Source organism: Vipera ursinii, assembly GCF_947247035.1.
Source record: "Vipera ursinii genome assembly, chromosome: 1".
NCBI lineage: Eukaryota > Metazoa > Chordata > Lepidosauria > Squamata > Viperidae > Vipera > Vipera ursinii.
In genome coordinates this window covers 63222326-63239192 of record NC_139512.1, presented here as the reverse complement: position 1 = coordinate 63239192, position 16867 = coordinate 63222326, and the positions used below count along the sequence as shown (strand labels likewise).

The 16867-nt window shown below is 40.4% G+C and overlaps 1 protein-coding gene across 1 annotated transcript; it reads right to left on the bottom strand.

The window, feature by feature from the left end:
• Positions 1-2792: 2792 nt before the first annotated feature.
• On the bottom strand, positions 2793-12154 carry ARHGAP11A (Rho GTPase activating protein 11A). The gene is made up of 8 exons (XM_083353046.1): positions 11995-12154; positions 11760-11906; positions 11544-11618; positions 10160-10327; positions 8301-8436; positions 7405-7510; positions 6696-6822; positions 2793-5429 (listed from the first exon to the last, which is right to left on the bottom strand). Exons 1-8 carry the CDS (start codon positions 12137-12139, stop codon positions 4039-4041), a joined length of 2295 nt encoding a protein of 764 aa, XP_083209172.1. The 5' UTR covers positions 12140-12154; the 3' UTR covers positions 2793-4038.
• Positions 12155-16867: the final 4713 nt, after the last annotated feature.

Genomic DNA, 16867 nt, shown 5'->3' with positions numbered 1-16867 from the left:
GCAGAAGAGATTAAAAAGAGGTGGCAAAACTACACAGAATTATACAAGAACGAGCTTAACGTCCCTGATAACCACATTGAAGTGGTCACTGACCTCGAGCCAGACATCCTAGAATGTGAAGTGAAGTTGGCCTTAGGAAAGCTGAGCAACAACAAAGCTAGTGGAAGTGACAGTATTCTAGCTGAGCTATTCAAAATCTTAAAAGACGATGCAGTAAAAGTGCTACACTCAATTTGCCAGCAAATTTGGAAAACTCAACAGTGGCCACAGGATTGGAAAAGATCAGTTTACATTCCAATTCCAAAGAAAGGCAGTGCTAAAGAATGTTCAAACTATCACACCACTGCACTCATTTCACATGCTAGTAAAGTTATGCTTAAAATCCTACAAGCTAGACTCCAGCAGTATGTGGATTGAGAACTACCAGAAGTACAGGCAGGATTTTGAAGAGGCAGAGGAACTAGAGATCAAATTGCCAACATACGCTGGATCATGGAGAAAGTTAGGGAGTTCCAGAAAAACATCTACTTCTGCTTTATTGACTATACTAAAGCCTTTGATTGTGTGGATCACAACAAACTGTGGCAAGTTCTTAAAGAGATGGGAGTACCAGACCATCTTATTTGTCTCTTGAGAAACCTATATGTGGGTCAAGAAGCAACAGTGAGAACTGTTCACAGAACCACTGATTGGTTCAAAATTGGGAAAGGAGTCCGGCAAGGCTGTATACTGTCGCCCTGCCTATTTAACTTATATGCAGAGCACATCATGAGAAAGGCAGGGCTAGATGAATCAAAAGTTGAAATTATGATTGCTGGGAAAAATATCAACAACCTAAGATATGCAGATGATACCACTCTAATGGCAGAAAGTGAAGAGGAACTAGAGCTTATTGATGAGGGTGAAGCAGGAGAGTGCAAAACTTGGGTTGAAACTTAACATTAAGAAAACCAAGATCATGGCATCCGGCCCTCTCAATTCCTGGCAAATAGATGGGGAAGAAATGGAGGTAGTGACATATTTTATTTTCCTAGGCTCCAAGATCACCACAGATGGGGACTGTAGCCAAGAAATTAAAAGATGCTTGCTCCTGGGGAGGAAAGCTATGGCAAATCTAGACAGCACACTAAAAAGCAAACATCACCCTGCCAACAAAAATGCATAGTCAAGGCCATGGTTTCCCCAGTTGCAAAGTATGGCTGTGAAAGCTGGACCATAAGAAAGGCTGAGCGCCAAAGAATTGAGGCCATTGAACTATGGTGCTGCAGAAGTCTCCTGCAAGTCCCTTGGAGTGCAAGGCAATCAAACTGGTCTGTCCTAGAGATCAACCCTGACTGCTCTTTAGAAGGCCAGATTCTGAAGTTGAAACTAATACTTTGGCCATGTAATGAGAAGGAAGGACTCACTGGAGAAGAGCCTAATGCTGGGAAAGATTGAGGGCAATAGAAGGGGACAACAGAGAATGAGGTGGCTGGATGGAGTCACTGAAGCAGTAGGCACGAGCCTAAATGGACTCTAGAAGATGGTAGAGGACAGGAAGGCCTGGAGGAACGTTGTCCATGGGGTCATGATGGGTCAGACACGACTTCGCAAATAATACTAACTGAAGAGGCATGTTTTAATATCTCTGTGGAAATGTAATAAGTTGGAGTGAGGGGAGGCTAGTTGTAAGGATTGGAACCATCATTGAGAAGGCTGAAACAATACTTCCTGAAGATGGTATTCTCTGGATGGTGGGATCCTAGTTGGTGGGGTCTGAATAACGATATATTGGCTTGCTTTAAGACTTTTCTTTAGAAGCCTCAACTACACTTCTTTAGAAGTCTTAACTTACATAAAATAAATGTCTATGGAGATCCTTAGTCATCCAAGTCATGGTTGTCCCAAAAGTGCTTCTCAAAAGGCATTTGGACTTTGTTTTTCCTTGAAGACATTTTGTTTCATTCAAGAAGCTTCTTCCATCTTCTTGGATGAGAAGTTAAATGTCTTCAAGGAAAAGCAAAGTCCAGTTGCTTTTTGAAAAAGCACCTTCAGAACTTACCTAGAATACTATGAGCAAATGTGGGGTTTTCTTGTGCTTTTGGTATATCGGTCAAAATGTATCCAAAATGATCACTATTTTTACTACTGGCATGGAATATTGCAATGTGATATGGCTATGATAAAACTTCTTAACATAAGATAGTGAAGGAATAGACTACATTAAGTTCATGTGATTGTAATCAATATCCTATGGTAATAAAAATGCTGAACCTTATTTCATGAAAATGTATACTATCTCTCTTAGCAGAAAGTTTCACTGTATCAAAGCTGGCTGCATCCTTTGTCATTATCAAGTTGAAATACCATTTAACTATAGTTATGTTAGAATTTCACTTTACGAGGAAAGGGCCAATGTGAAACAAAACAAGTATATTGGGCAAGGCATGAGAAAGAAGATGAGACAAGAAAATGTTTGCATTTGATTTGGGAGGGGCAGGGACATAAATCTAAAAATCAAATCACTAGATTTATTGTACGTAAATCTTAATAGATTTCCAATTGCACATATTACTTATGTTCTGTCTTATTGTAAAGACTCCACAAAGTCATTCAAAAAGATAGTTGATCCATTTTTTTTTTGCAAATAACTGATCCATTCTTTGCTCCATAATATTCATAGTTGGTTGAAGTTTTGGGTAAATGGCTTTGTGAATACTAGTACCCTATTTTCTAAGCATGTTGATTTAGTAAAAATGCATCAATATAATTACTAAAGCAGTATTGCAGACTTTTTCAACATTAACTGGATGTAAACAGCTTTTCATGAAGGCAGCATATACATAGATGTGTAAAAAAAATTCAAAATACAGCATATACAATATAAAAAAAATCAAGCTTTTTTAATTTCAGAGGTAAAGAGTTTTTAGCATTCTCCCCAAACTATTCTAAAACGTAATTTCAAATTTAAATAATTTATATATAGTAAACAACAATTACAATTCATTTCAAAAGAGCAAGTTGATCAAAATGCTGTGCATCTAAACAGTATGGCTTTACACAATGTATCTCAATCACATAACACTTTTTATGATTTATACATCCTATATTATAGTATTTATATAAAAAAAAGAACTAGCAAGTTCTTTCACTATCTTCTAGTCACCCTCTCCCCCAGTATAGAACACAGACAGTAACATCCATTCAGCCGCTCTGGAACATTCTTCCATTTGCTGCGCTAAAATTCTCAATATACCTCCACTCCAATTGTAGAACATTTGATGATTTGATACATGTATCTAACATTTTACTGAGTCACTATTTGTTTGAGTCCACAAAAAAGTGCAGCTGTCCGAAGTATGGACAAAGTACATTTGTTGTTGCAATAGAGGACCTAAATTACCACTCCCAGAAATAAATTTTACAAATAGAAGCCTTCTAGATAACTGATTACAAAAAAAGCATGGGACATTACAAAATTTAACCCCGTAAACTATTTTGTAAATGTAGTATTAAGCTTTCTGTTTTCTAGAAACTGATCCTTTGTTTATCTCTGAGTTAAGTAATAGTCAGCAGCTCTTCCAGGTTGTCATCCATAAAATTTGGTAAAACATTCAAAACAAGTACCAAAATTAGGGCTCCCAACATAAATGCTACTCAGTAAAAGGTTCATTCACTCAACACAACTTCAAGTTTGAGTCCCAAAAAAATGTAAGAAAGAGACATACTTAAGACAATTTAAAGAAAGATAAATGTTGGATTGAGCTTTTCTGCCGGCAGGAATATTGTCTGAATGAAGTTCCACTCAGAATGTTATTTTCCCTCTGCACAACACAGCAGCATTTGCTTTATTGTTCTGGAGAATTCCTCAGTCTTGTGCAGATTTGGGGAAGCATAAGTGACTTCAGGGGGAGGGAAAATGACACCAACAGCTTCCACCAGCGGGGCCTCTCTGTGAGTAAGGTCCTCCATGGGGAACGGATTCTGGATCCAACACTTTCAGTTCTACATTTACAAGCTTAGATGTAAGAGCACAGAAACATGGCTGGGATCAAACCGTTAAAAGTCAAGAGGCTTGGCAGTTGGGAGTAGTTTTGCTGTGGGGATTGGGTTTTTTGGCGATCCTCTATACCGAGTCTTTGTTCCTGCCATTTTCCTGAGAACATATTTATCAGGTGTAGCCACTGAAGCATTTGACCTTGTGCTCACTTTGACAAGAGTTTTTGGTGCTTCGTGGTTAGTTAAGTCCTCAAGGGCAGATTTGGAATTATTATTAAACGTTTCTTTGATGGTTTGCTCTGATGAATGTATCAACTGAGGATAAGATTTGGGAAATAGAGCCAACTGATCACGCTGTTCTTTGCATGTCGCTTTAGAAGGTAGTGAATTTGTCAATGAATTGTCTGTAGTTACTGCACAGGAAGACAGTGCAGTTTCGTAGCTCACTGATTTAGCAAGAGAAGTGCAGCCATCACCAGCTTTTTTGCAAGCAACTGATTGTTTATTAGTTTCCAAGAGGGAATTTATTCTCCTTACAGATTGACGGACTGGGGTACGTTGAAACTTGAGCTCTGGCTTAGTTCTGGTTGCAGAATATGGTTCCTTTAATGAAAGTCTGTTGAACCAGTGTACATGATCAGCCACTTTTCCTGAAGGGGAAGATTTAGATTTCTCATAGGATTCCGTTTGAAGAAACAGTTGGTCATTTTTATCTCCACCTTCTGAGAAAAAGGTCTCTTTCTTTGAATTACAGTATTTAGATTCCTTTTTTCCAGACATAAATTGCTCATTTGATTCCACCATCTCCTTCTGCACATTATTTATGTTATTTAATTGAACAACGGGAGATGTAATCAACTGGTCTTCTGGTTCTAATCCATCACTTTGGTTTAAAGTATGGGTCGGATGATCACTCTTATTATTTTGGAAGAGAAGTTCATTAATAGCATCCACCTGATCAATGGTATTTGATTTAGTGACTGATTTGGCAAACTCAGGCTCCTGCTTAAGATCTATTTTCTGATCCGTTGTTTGAAAGAGATCTTTCTTTAATTTTAGTTCTGGGTTCTTGAATTTTAGTAAATTTGATGCGGAAGACTGCGTTTCATACAAATCATGAAGGTTGCTTCCAGATTCAGAAAATGCTTTCTTAATTCTCAGCAGCATGTCTTCAGTTAAGTTATTTTCGTCTTCACAAAAAGATGTTTTTTGTTTACTGCTATCGCATTCACTATTTGCAAACATGGGCTCAGCAGGAATAACTAATGGCTTTCTATTGGCAGGAGCAGTTTCAGAAGAAGAGATTTCGGTTTTAGGACATCCCATTAATGAAACTCTGGTCTTCTGAGAGTCTGTGGTTGCAGGACCAATCCAAGACATTCGATAGTTTGCTGCAGTCTGACGGCTTGGAATTTGTAAGTGTTCTTCTGACTTGCTGAGGTTTTTCAAACCTTAAAAAATAGATACTTTAAAAAAGAATCAGCAAAATCAAAATTGTATACATTAAATGAACATTAATGCTATAATTCCAGACAACATATATCAGAACTCTGCTTTTCTACCATAGTACTATATAACACCATTGTTATAACATAACTGGCCTGGTAAGGGTTACAAAGAATCAAAAGAGCCATTAGTGGGCTAGCGTTAAAAGAACATATACACGTAGTAGTCACGACATTCTAGTCTCTTCTTTCTAACTTGGGGACACATTGTACTTCTCCCAGGTGAATTCTAGTGCCATATATGGATTATGTAGGAAGGAACAGAAATCTTAATGTTTGGAAAATGAAGCAATCTCCACAGAATCATTCTATACATTTAGAATGTATACTTAAAACTGAAATGTCAAATAGTCACATACTAGGAAAATCATTTGTAATTGCTCCATATCTCAATACACGGCCAGAATTAATCACTTGTGCTTTGAAGTGCAAGTCTGTGGACTGATCCTCCCCAATTATAAATGCATTAGTCTCATTTGGAAAGGGACAGTACACCAATATCATGCTATTGCTGCCTGTATGGAAACACAGTAGGACTATAAAGGTAAAGGTAAAGGTTCCCCTGCACATGCGTGCTAGTCGTTTTCAACTCTAGGGGCCGGTGCTCATCTCCGTTTCAAAGCCAAAGAGGACATATCCGTGGTCATGTGGCTGGCATGACTAGACACCAAAGGCGCACGGAACGCTGTTACCTTCCCACTGTAGTGGTCCCTATTTTTCTACTTGCATTTTTACGTGCTTTTGAACTGCTAGGTTGGCAGATAGGACTATATGAGTACATTTTTTTGAGAAAACAGATGCATCTGGACTGAGATTGACTCAACCCATCTTAGCCTAATGGATAAACTCAGTTCTAATAGTGACTACCTTTCTTAAATTCAAAGAGTCCACAAGATAGCTAAATACTGCATGATATTTCATTATATGGATTTTTTTTATCCCATTCTTCAACCAAGTAGAGTTCATAAAACAATTTAGTTTAGATCAAGAATTAACAGTATAATGAAACTCCCTTCCTCAGTTATGTTCCAAGAATCTGGAAAGTACTTGGTTGCAATAGAAATAGAACGTAAAATGCAATAAACATTTAAATTTCACATTGTACCCTAAACTCTCACTCTGTAATGTAGTGCAACATAATACTATTGCTACTAAAAAAGGTTTGCTATATCAAGGATTCATTGTATTTACTTTTTTAAATTATAGACTTACCAACACATGGGCTTAACAATGCTGTAGTCTTTGTAGTTCCCACTTCATTTTCTTTATCTTGATGACCAGCTAGTCGGTGACCAATGTTTTCAGCTCTGTTGTTATCTTCATGCTCCACTGCGGTATTCTTAAAATAAAAAAAAAGTTTGATAAAATTTTATTCAGACGTTTCTTCTATTCTTCTACATTCTCACAAATATAGACAGCACCTGGGATTTCTAACAAGAAGCCATATCATAAGAGAGAGTGGACTAGCAGACAGTGGCCATTAAGAAGAGGATGACCTGATAAGAAGAACGAAAGCAAGACTGAAATGCAGTAAATTGGCAAATGGTAATAATTAAAAACAGGTAAGTTTAAATCAGAAACATAGCAAACTTCTTCATGGAGATAATATCAGTAAGCAATTCTTCAGATGTTTAGACTATTTACCACACATCCTCTATCACTTAACAGATTGAATTACCCTTTAGTCTTTATTACAAATAATAAACCAACAATATTCTGCAAAAGACTGTTACTGGCCTAAAATTATGAAAGTGGGCTTCTAGGAGACGGTCAGATCAAACTGCTCTATTTTCCTCCTCATCGTCCAATCATAACCAGCTGTAATGATTTTTTTTATATGTGTATCCGTGTGAGTATTGGTTGCATGGATTTTATAGAAGCTACTATTTCCATTAAGGAGTGAAACATGGTTATTATATACCTGTCTGCTGCTTCGTCCAAGAATGAACTTTAATCGCAATGACCTGCGTACTACTTCTTTCCGGCTGATTTTAGGTGAAAAACAACCTGTTTTCCCAGATTCAACTCTGAAAGGAAAGAAAGATAAGTTGGCTGAATACTGTTCTAAACTACTGATGATATCGTGGTTAAAGTGCTGGCCTAGAAACAAGGAGATTGAGTTCTAATCCCACTTTAAGCAAGAAAGATGGCTAGATAACTTTGCACTAGTCACCTTTTCTCTTTCCGCTCAATGCACCTCATAGGATTGTTGTGGTGGGGAATATTGTGTGTGTTTGCTATCTAAAGGTAGGATAAAAATAAATAAAACTGATATTCTAAAATCAGTTAATTTACAAGGAAAGTAACAATTTAAAAATAAGCTGGTTATAAAGTAAAAAATTACAACAAAAGTGGGAAACTACTGAAAATAGGTTGTGGCAGCTCCATTCCTGAGTAGATAATAGATTAGTGTCAACTGCGGAACAGATATTAGTATTTTTCATATGATAAACATTGAATTTTCAATTTAATTCCTGGATATTTCATATAACTTTCCATTCATGAAACAAATACTAAAACTAAGGACAGCGCTAAATATTTCTAAATATATTTATCATGGATCTTATATTCACTATTCATAAATATAAGGATAAAGGACATGTATGTACATAGGAAAAATAAATAGATGAGGTACTATAGTAAAATAATATGGGAATCAAGAGAACAATTAGCTTTAAAAAAACCTAAAGGCCATAAGATTTGACTCATTGCATTTAATACTGTTCAGAATATAAAATATATTAACACCTTTAATTATAAAATATATATATATTATTACTCCTTCTATGCCAGAAGTGCCTATTTTGACAAACATACCTTTGTACTTTTTTATTGGCAATCCTTTTGCTCCTTCGACTTCTTCCATTAGAGAGAGATTTCTCACAAGTAGCTGAAGTAGACAATGAAGTTTGAGATGCATCCAGAGACACAGAAGGGCTATCTACAAATGGAGCTGTAGGATTTACAAAAGTAGCAGCTTATTTTAAAATTATTCTACTTAAGAATACAATTATTATACATAAAAATGTCACTGGCCCCCACTTCTTGGTAACAAGTTATAGAAATAGCATTTTTTTTTTAAAAAAATAGCTATTTTTAAAATCAACATGTATACTTTCATATGCCTATTTCTATTTCCCTTTTCAAAAGAACATAAAGGAAATTCTTCTTAGTCAAACCAAAAATTTATCTGGCCCAAAAATATACCTTTATATAATATTTTAAAGATAACCACCCCAGAGTTTATTAAAAGTATTAATAGCAGTTTTCATTTTATTTCCAACTCATCCAAATGTTAAGAAAGAATGTCTACCTCCATCAGGAGAATAAACCCCTGAAAAACACAGAACTGGACTAAATATGGTGTTGGAGGAAAAGTTGACAAAAGAAATATCATGTTAAAAAAATGGACTGGATCTGGCTGGGCATTGCAGAGAAAAAAAAATCCTGAAAAATATTTGCAATACATTCCTGTGGCAAAGAAAGTTGGGCAATGCTTCAGAATGCTTGAAGCTATTGTTTTAAGTCCCCTTCTCTTTGTACCACTAAGGTAGTACTACATCTGTTTATTTACACCGTGCCAACACAATCCCAAAATGTTGTAGTATATTATGGAATATAATGTCATCTATAATTATCCTCATGGGCAGTTCAGTTATTGATGACTGAATAGGAATTTAGGAATTTGTGCCAGAAAGAATAGCATGTTAAGAATTTAAATTAGTCTTCAAAGATTCAAGACTTTCAAAATTACTTCAAAATTTTTGTTCTTTTCTAACAATGAAATCTTTTCCAGAGCCTTTAGATATATACCGTATTTTTCGGACCATAAGACGCACCCAGTTTTTAGAGCAGGAAAACAAGGGAAAAAAATTCTTTCTCCTTCTCTCTCCCTCTCTCTTTCTCTTCCTCCGTCTCCCATTGTCCCTTCCTTCCTTCCTTCCCTCCCTGTCCTTCCCTCTCTGCATTAGAGCAGTACCCGCGGAGGCGGCCCTGCAGCCCGGCTTTCTCTTGCAGAAAACAAGCTGAAACGGAGTGAGGGAGATTGCCAGAAATGCGAATCGGCCGATCTCGCGCTCCTGCAAACTCCCTCGCTCGGTTTCAGCTTCCCTTGCTACAAGAGAAAGCAGGCTGAAACGAGGCAGATTGTAGCAGCGCGAGATCAGCCGATTCGCATTCCTGGCAATCTCCCTCACTCCGTTTCAGCCTGCTTTCTCTTGTAGCAAGGGAAGCTGAAACCGAGCGAGGGAGAGTGCAGGAGCATGAGATCGGCATTTCTCAGCACGTGCCAATTCGTGCTCCTGTCAATCTCCATTGCTTTCCACTTGCGGAGGTTGGGGCTGGCCATACGGATCACCTTCGGACCATAAGACGCACCCTCGTTTCCCCCCCCTTTTGGGGAAAAAAGTGCGTCTTATGGTCCGAAAAATACGGTAGTTCAGTGAAATGTCTGCTCAGCAATACTACACCAAACTAATTTATTTGTAAATTATTCTAAGCATGTGAAATTCTTTGAACGCTATATAAATGCTATTACGCAATGCAAGAAATTTAACAAATGTCATACTGTAGTAGTGTTGTTTGTACAGAGTATTTCTGCATTGCTGTCTGTAATAAGTGTGCAGAGATAGGAATTTGAACACCCGAAGAACATTGCTGAATATTTTTCACTCTACCTGATCCAGGTGTTAAGCTAATGTTAAAAAGGCTGTTTGGCAGCATTTCAGGACCCATGTTATGCCCAACGGATCGCCTTTTCTTGCTGGATAAACGTTGACAGGATTCAGCAGGATATTTACGCTTAAAATTTGGAGTAACCATTACTGGAGTCACTGATGAAAACACTAAAGAATATACATATATATGTATATATGCAGTCAAATATTTAATATGGGAAAACATACACATTATAGATTATTAATAGTAAGCATATGGAGAACAATTGTGCATAGTAATTATTTGCTTCATCCTGAAATTAGCAATGGGAAGAGCAAATGAAAAGGATAAACTGAAAAATTGGGAGGAGGAGGAGAAGACTTACTCTTCACCCTAAAAAAAGGACCTTGTGGAAAACTGGAACAGTCTACAACATCTATTCTTTCACATTAAATATTTTAAAATTGACAACAGTATTCCTTCAAGTATGAACTAAAATTAGGGCTGCAAATAATTATATTTTTAAGTTTAAATCTGTCCAGTTCAACAGACAAATAAAATGGCTTTCATTCGCTGGAGGCAAACAAGCCAAGTCTATATAGCCACTTGTTTGGGATGTTTTCATTTGGATTCCTATGCTAAGCAAAGGGTTAGATTTAGTGGTTTAAAGGGCTCCTCGCAGTTCAAAACTCCCTCATCGGTGCATATTGTTTACCATGTTTTGTAATGCTTAATTACATGCTTATATTCTTCTTTTCTTCCAAGAGCTCAAGTTGGTCTACATGAGCATTTCCATTTATTTGCACAACAGCAACCCTGAGATATGTTGGGCTGAGAGAGACTGACTGAGTGACTTCAGTTTCCATGGCTAAAGGTGGACTTGAACCTGAATCTCCCTAGTCCTAATCCAACACATTAACCACATTACATATATAAAATTAAGCACTGCATGGCAAGATAAAAATATTTCTATTTTCTGTTTCTTTCCCGAACCGTTTGCCATTATTTATTTTTTTAAAAATGCAACAATTACCATGTTTTGTTTTACAGATATTAGAACAAAGCCATGCAATGTAATACAAAAGAAGGATTTCTCATTAGCAATATAATAAGTAAAATGCTTTTGGAGCAAGTATGCAAACTGAAATAACAGCTGAAATATCCTTTTAGGTGTTATAGTTGCAGAGTACAAAATGGCACTCAAGCTTTAATATGCAGCAAAATAAGCAGGTCATATCTTAAGTGTAAAACTCAGCTCGATGGAATAGTACATGTAAGGATAAAACAAGAATTACTGACTTCTTTACATTGTAATCTACCATATACTATTCCTGCACTGTAATATTGTTAATATGTTCAAGCCTTGCTGACATGAAGTGCTTCATGCAAATGCACTATACCTACCACATTGGTCTCTCTGAGGTGTAGTGGAGGGTGTTCTGTTAGATTTAAGTTTATTCAGAGCTCCACTAACAATATCTGAAATTGAAGATACATCAAGCAATCAACATTTTAATGCTTAGTCTCTCTTTTTTTATGTAGCCCTTGATAAACATTTGCATTTTTTAAAACTTGAGGATCTTTTTTAAAAAAAATATGCAAAAGTAATTTACTTATTACCTCCTATGCTCTGCTGTCTCCTTCTCAAGTGTTCAGACGGAGTTTCAATTTCGCTTTCTTGATCATCATGGAGCGCAGGTGTAGAGACAGAATCATCAGTGCCAAGCATGGACGGTATTTTTTCCAGGATAAACTTTGGTATTTGTCCTGAAAAAGGTATAATTATGTTCCTCAAAAAAAAAAGAGAAGACAAAACAGTATTCTAATGTCATAATGCTGACCATCATCACCTTACCTATGTCTTCTGCATGATCAATCAATGTCTGCAGAACTCCAGCCTGCAAGCGGAGTTTCTTCTCTGTGTGCACAGACATTTTTTCAATTTCACTTGATTGGAAGAGGTTTGGAGCAAAAATTACTGCTAGATTACAACTATCCATCTTGTTCTCAGCAGATCTAGGCAATGAAAAAAACAGAATAGCATCAGATTTAATATTTGTTTAAATATAACTAATACTATTTAATATTCATTTTTCAAAATGCTAAATCAGCACTGATACCGAAGAGCTCTCAATTACAAACTAGTTACTGCAACTTTGGTTCCAGCATGAATAATAATAATAATAATAATAATAATAATAATAATAATAATAATAATAATAATAATAATTTAATTTAATAATATTTCTATACCGCCCTTCTCCCGAAGGACTCAGGGCGGTGAACAGGGCAAGAATAAAAATACAGGATTACAAAAGTTAAAAAATAATTAAATACATGCCCATATACTAAAAACACATCTTAAAACCCCAATAAAATAACAATAACCCCCCCCCCAGTCCCCCATCAGGCCAGGCCAGCTTGTTCAAAAAAGTATGTTTTTAGCTCGCGGCGAAAGGAGCGAAGATCGGGCGCCATCCGGAGCTCAACCGGTAGCTGATTCCATAGCTCCGGGGCGCCCACAGAGAACGCTCTCCCCCTGGGGGCCACCAATCGACATTCTCTGACCGGTGGCACCCTGAGGAGGCCCTCTCTGTGGGAACGCACAGGGCGGAGGGAAGTTGATGCCGGCAGCAGGTGGTCCCTAAGGTACTCCGGACCCCTGCCATGTAGGGCTTTAAACACCATTACTAGTACCTTGAATCTCACCCGGAAGACAACTGGTAACCAATGCAGCTCGCGGAGCAGAGGTGTAACATGGGAGTATCGGGAGACTCCCAACACAACTCTCGCGGCTGCATTCTGTACCATTCTGCATTCTGTATTATTATTAATAATAATAATAATAATTTTATTTATATACCGCCCTTCTCCCGAAGGACTCAGGGCGGTGAACAGGGCAAACATATAAAAAATACAAAAATACAAAAGTTAAAAAAGAATTAAACATATGCCCAAGCTAAAACAGTAAATACATATATTAAAAACAACAATAAAAACCCAACCCATCCCCCATCAGGCCAAGCCGGCTTGTTCAAATAAATGCGTCTTCAGATCGCGTCGGAAGAAGAAAGCTTTCCCAAGCTTGCTTCTATCTTATGCAGATATGCCCCCAAACAAAACAAAACAAAATATGAAAGTCTATCAAAGGCCTGGATAGGGTTTGCAATTCTTGGGGGAGATACATACACTTTGGTGCAAATCTCAAAGTTTAAATTATTTCAGAGAGAAATCTTAGAATGAAATATTATAATCATAGCATGATTTAGTCATTTATGCTTTTCTTCTAACTACATGCTCCAAAAGAAAAAGGAGTACTCTTCCTAATGAATCTAAAATTTTCTAAAATTGCCTAGAAATAGTTAAACTGTGATATCGTAACAATATGATGCATTTTGGGGGAAAATTGCTTACTAAAAATAAATATCAAAAATACATATACACGTAATACAACTCTGATTAGGTTAGAGCATCAAAAATATTCCAATTTAAAAGCAGAAAAGACTCTAAATCACTTCTATAGTTCCATTGCAGGCATGTAACAGAGGGCAAACCAAAGCCAAATCTTCATGAAACCTGCAACTTACCTTAAAGACACCTTTTTGAGAAATTGGAAGAAATATCTTAGAGTTTCAATTATTCCCTCATTTACAAGGCAGGAGATGAGCAATGTAGCAGAATTCCGCTCCTCGCTGTCTAACTTCTGGGCCTTAAGAAAAGCTTCTTGCAGGTTATATGGAAGGATTGGCTCAGGCAATTCTCTGAAGAACTGCTTCATAAGTCCCGCAACATCACATGGTAGTGCACTGGATAGGCAATTTTCACCTTTATCCAATTTATTCTAGGAATGGTAAGAAAATAAATTTTGTCAATGGAGAAAACAGTATACTTTGAGAAATGGCAATGGAGATCAGGAAACAGGCTCAAGTCTACTAATTCAAGGCATCTACACATAGACAACATATTTTGGTTTTGGTATAAATTTGTGGAAAGCGCACGCAGCAACATTAAGCACTTCAGTGTTTTTTTTTTTGTTTTTTTTCTGCCCAAGATGGCGACGGCCGCAACTTAGGCTTCGGGCGCTCTTTGAGGGCTTCAAAGGATTTAGCTCGGGGAAGCCCACGGTATGTCGAGGCAATTCTGGGGGTGGGGGGTCTAAAAACAGCTGCTGGGCGCTGTTTTTCTGCGGCGCTGATCCCCCCCCTTCGAGCTAGCGGCTTTTGATATCGGCCGCCTGTCAACCTGCCGGCTCATGATGGCGCCGAACGCTGCTACGCTGTGAAACCCGAGATGTCAGCCCTGCTTCTTCATCTGCTGCTGGCTGAGGCGACTTCGTGCTGCTGTTGGCTGTGGCTACTCCGGGACTCGGGGGTTTTTAAAACAGCTGCTAAGCGCTGCTCTCTGTGGCGCTGAGCCCCCCCCCCTCCGAAATAGCGGCTTGTGGATTCTAGCGAGCGGTGCCGAGAACTGTCTGTCGACTTGCTGAGCCTCATCATGGCGCTGAGCGCTGCCACGTCGTGAAGCTCGGGACGTCTGCTTTGTTTTCATCTGCTCGCGGGCTGAGGCAGCTTTGGGGACTGGGGATTGTTGGAACAGCTGCTGGGCGCTGCTTTTCGTGACGCCGAGCCCCCCCCCCAACCAGCGGCCTGCTGATTCGAACGAGCAGCGCTGAGAATTTCCTGCCGACCTGCCGAGCTCCGTTATGGCGCCGAGCACTATTACAGCGCCGGGAAGCCCGGGACGCTTTGCCTGTCTTCCTTTCTCTGCTTACTCGCCGTGGATACCCTCTGTTGTGGGAGGGGCAGCGGCGATGATCCCACCGGACGGAGATTCTTCTACTACCATCGGCTGGCTGGCACCGTTTTCAGCGGTGCGGAGCCTCCTTCTCCTCCCGGATGGTGGTTGCAGACTGTGGGCCTGGTCATCGGCCTCGGCGGACATGCTAGCGAACTTTTTGATTCAATATAGCTGCTGGGACTACCTCTTTCCTCCGTTGGAGATGGTTTGGACTGGCGGACGGGCATTGACTGACGGCGCTGATTGGCGGTGTGAGGATCAATAAGAGGCTTGGCCTCCTTGTCCTTTACTTTTTTGTTGCCAGGCAGGTGTTATGACTGGCTCCGTACCTGATGGGAATTAAGATCTCCCTATTGATAGTCTAATGTGGACGGGACCGAACCGTGGTGGGAGGACGGTTTTGGACTTGTCAGCGTCCACCTCACTGGTGTGAGAGACCAGTTGGGGTGGGCCTGGCTCAGGATCCCCTTTTTCTCTCTCTGCTCCAGTCAGATGCCTCAGCCGGAGTGAGAGGACGGCTGAGGTTGTCTTCTGGATTTCCATCTCAGGTGAGAGCTGAGATGGCTCTGCAGATTGAGAGATACGTCCACTGGACTTTTTCTTTTTCCATCTATGTACCATCAACGAGCAATCCTCTTGATATATTTGCAACATCGGCCCTGAGAGACTATTCGAGCGCAATATGATTTATCGTTATTCCGAAGCGGACTTGTATGCCCTTAGGGCGGTTCCTGCCTCATGGGCGCGACCTGTCGCCTGTTTCCATACTCCCCTTAATGACGGGTCCAAGCTTTGGGACTCCGAGAGGTGGTTGGGCTTGGACAGGGGCCTCGAGTTAAGACGCGCTAAGAGGCCCCTGATAAGATTCTTAGCCGGTTATTTTAAGAGGTTAGGGAGGGGGAGGGTGGGGAAGGAATCTATAACCGGCACTCAGTCTGGACCTGTTAGAGGTCCCGACGGGACGGGGTCGGGGGAGGTGGCTGCTGGCGCTGGGAATGTGGGGGTGGGGCATCGAATCCCCACGGCGATAGGGTATGGCAGCAGGTGTTTGCGCGGAGGGCCATATCAACATCTGGGATCGCGCCCCCGCTATCTCCGAGCGGTGGCGCGCTCCGACCCTCCGGTTAGCACCCTCCTACCCGGGGATGAGGGTGATCAGGCCCCTGAGCTCAGGTTGGTCTATTTTAACGCTAGATCCGTAGTTAACAAAGCTCCCCTCATCCGTGACCTGATCGAGGAGGAATGTGCGGATCTAGCGTGCATCACGGAAACTTGGTTGGGTTCGGAGGGAGGGGTGCCTCTCACCGAGTTATGCCCGCCAGGTTTCCGGGTGCTGCACCAGCCACGGGCTCAGGGCAGGGGTGGTGGGGTGGCAGTGGTTATTCGGGAGACTTTGTGTCCTCGGGAGGCCACCATTGTCCAGATGGCCGGGAGTGAATCCCTCCTCTTGAGATGTGGTCCTCGGGTTCAGCTGGGCTTGTTGCTCACATACCTGGCGCCCAGCTGTGTGGCAACAGCCCTGCCTGAGCTGCTCGACACCCTCTCAGGGTTGGCGGTGGAGTTCCCCAGGCTTATAGTCCTGGGTGACTTCAACCTGCCATCACTGGGGGGGTCGTCGGAGTTAGCTCGGGAGTTCATGGCTTCCATGACAGCCATGGGCCTGACCCAGGTTATTGAGGGCCCTACTCACGAGGGGGATCATACTCTCGACCTGGTGTTCCTGTCTGGACAATGGTTGGATGATCTGGGAGGGGGTTCTCCGTCCATCACCCCTCTGTCATGGTCAGATCATTACCTCCTGAGGCTGGTTTTCCGTCATGCCATCCCCCGCCGCTGGGCGGCGGAACCGACCAGGTGGTTCCGCCCCAGGCGCCTAATGGACCCGGACCGGTTCCAGAGGGCGCTTGGGCCGATACCTATCACCCTTACCC

What these genes read in the sequence shown, in the direction of transcription:
- ARHGAP11A (XM_083353046.1), bottom strand. Translation starts at nt 12,139, where the DNA reads ATGGATAGTTGTAATCTAGCAGTAATTTTTGCTCCAAACCTCTTCCAA. An exon ending in GCCAATAAAAAAGTACAAAG is followed by an intron (nt 7,511 to 8,300) that starts GTATGTTTGTCA and finishes CTTTCCTTTCAG; the next exon opens with AGTTGAATCTGGGAAAACAG. An exon ending in ATTGTTAAGCCCATGTGTTG is followed by an intron (nt 5,430 to 6,695) that starts GTAAGTCTATAA and finishes CTATTTTTTAAG; the next exon opens with GTTTGAAAAACCTCAGCAAG.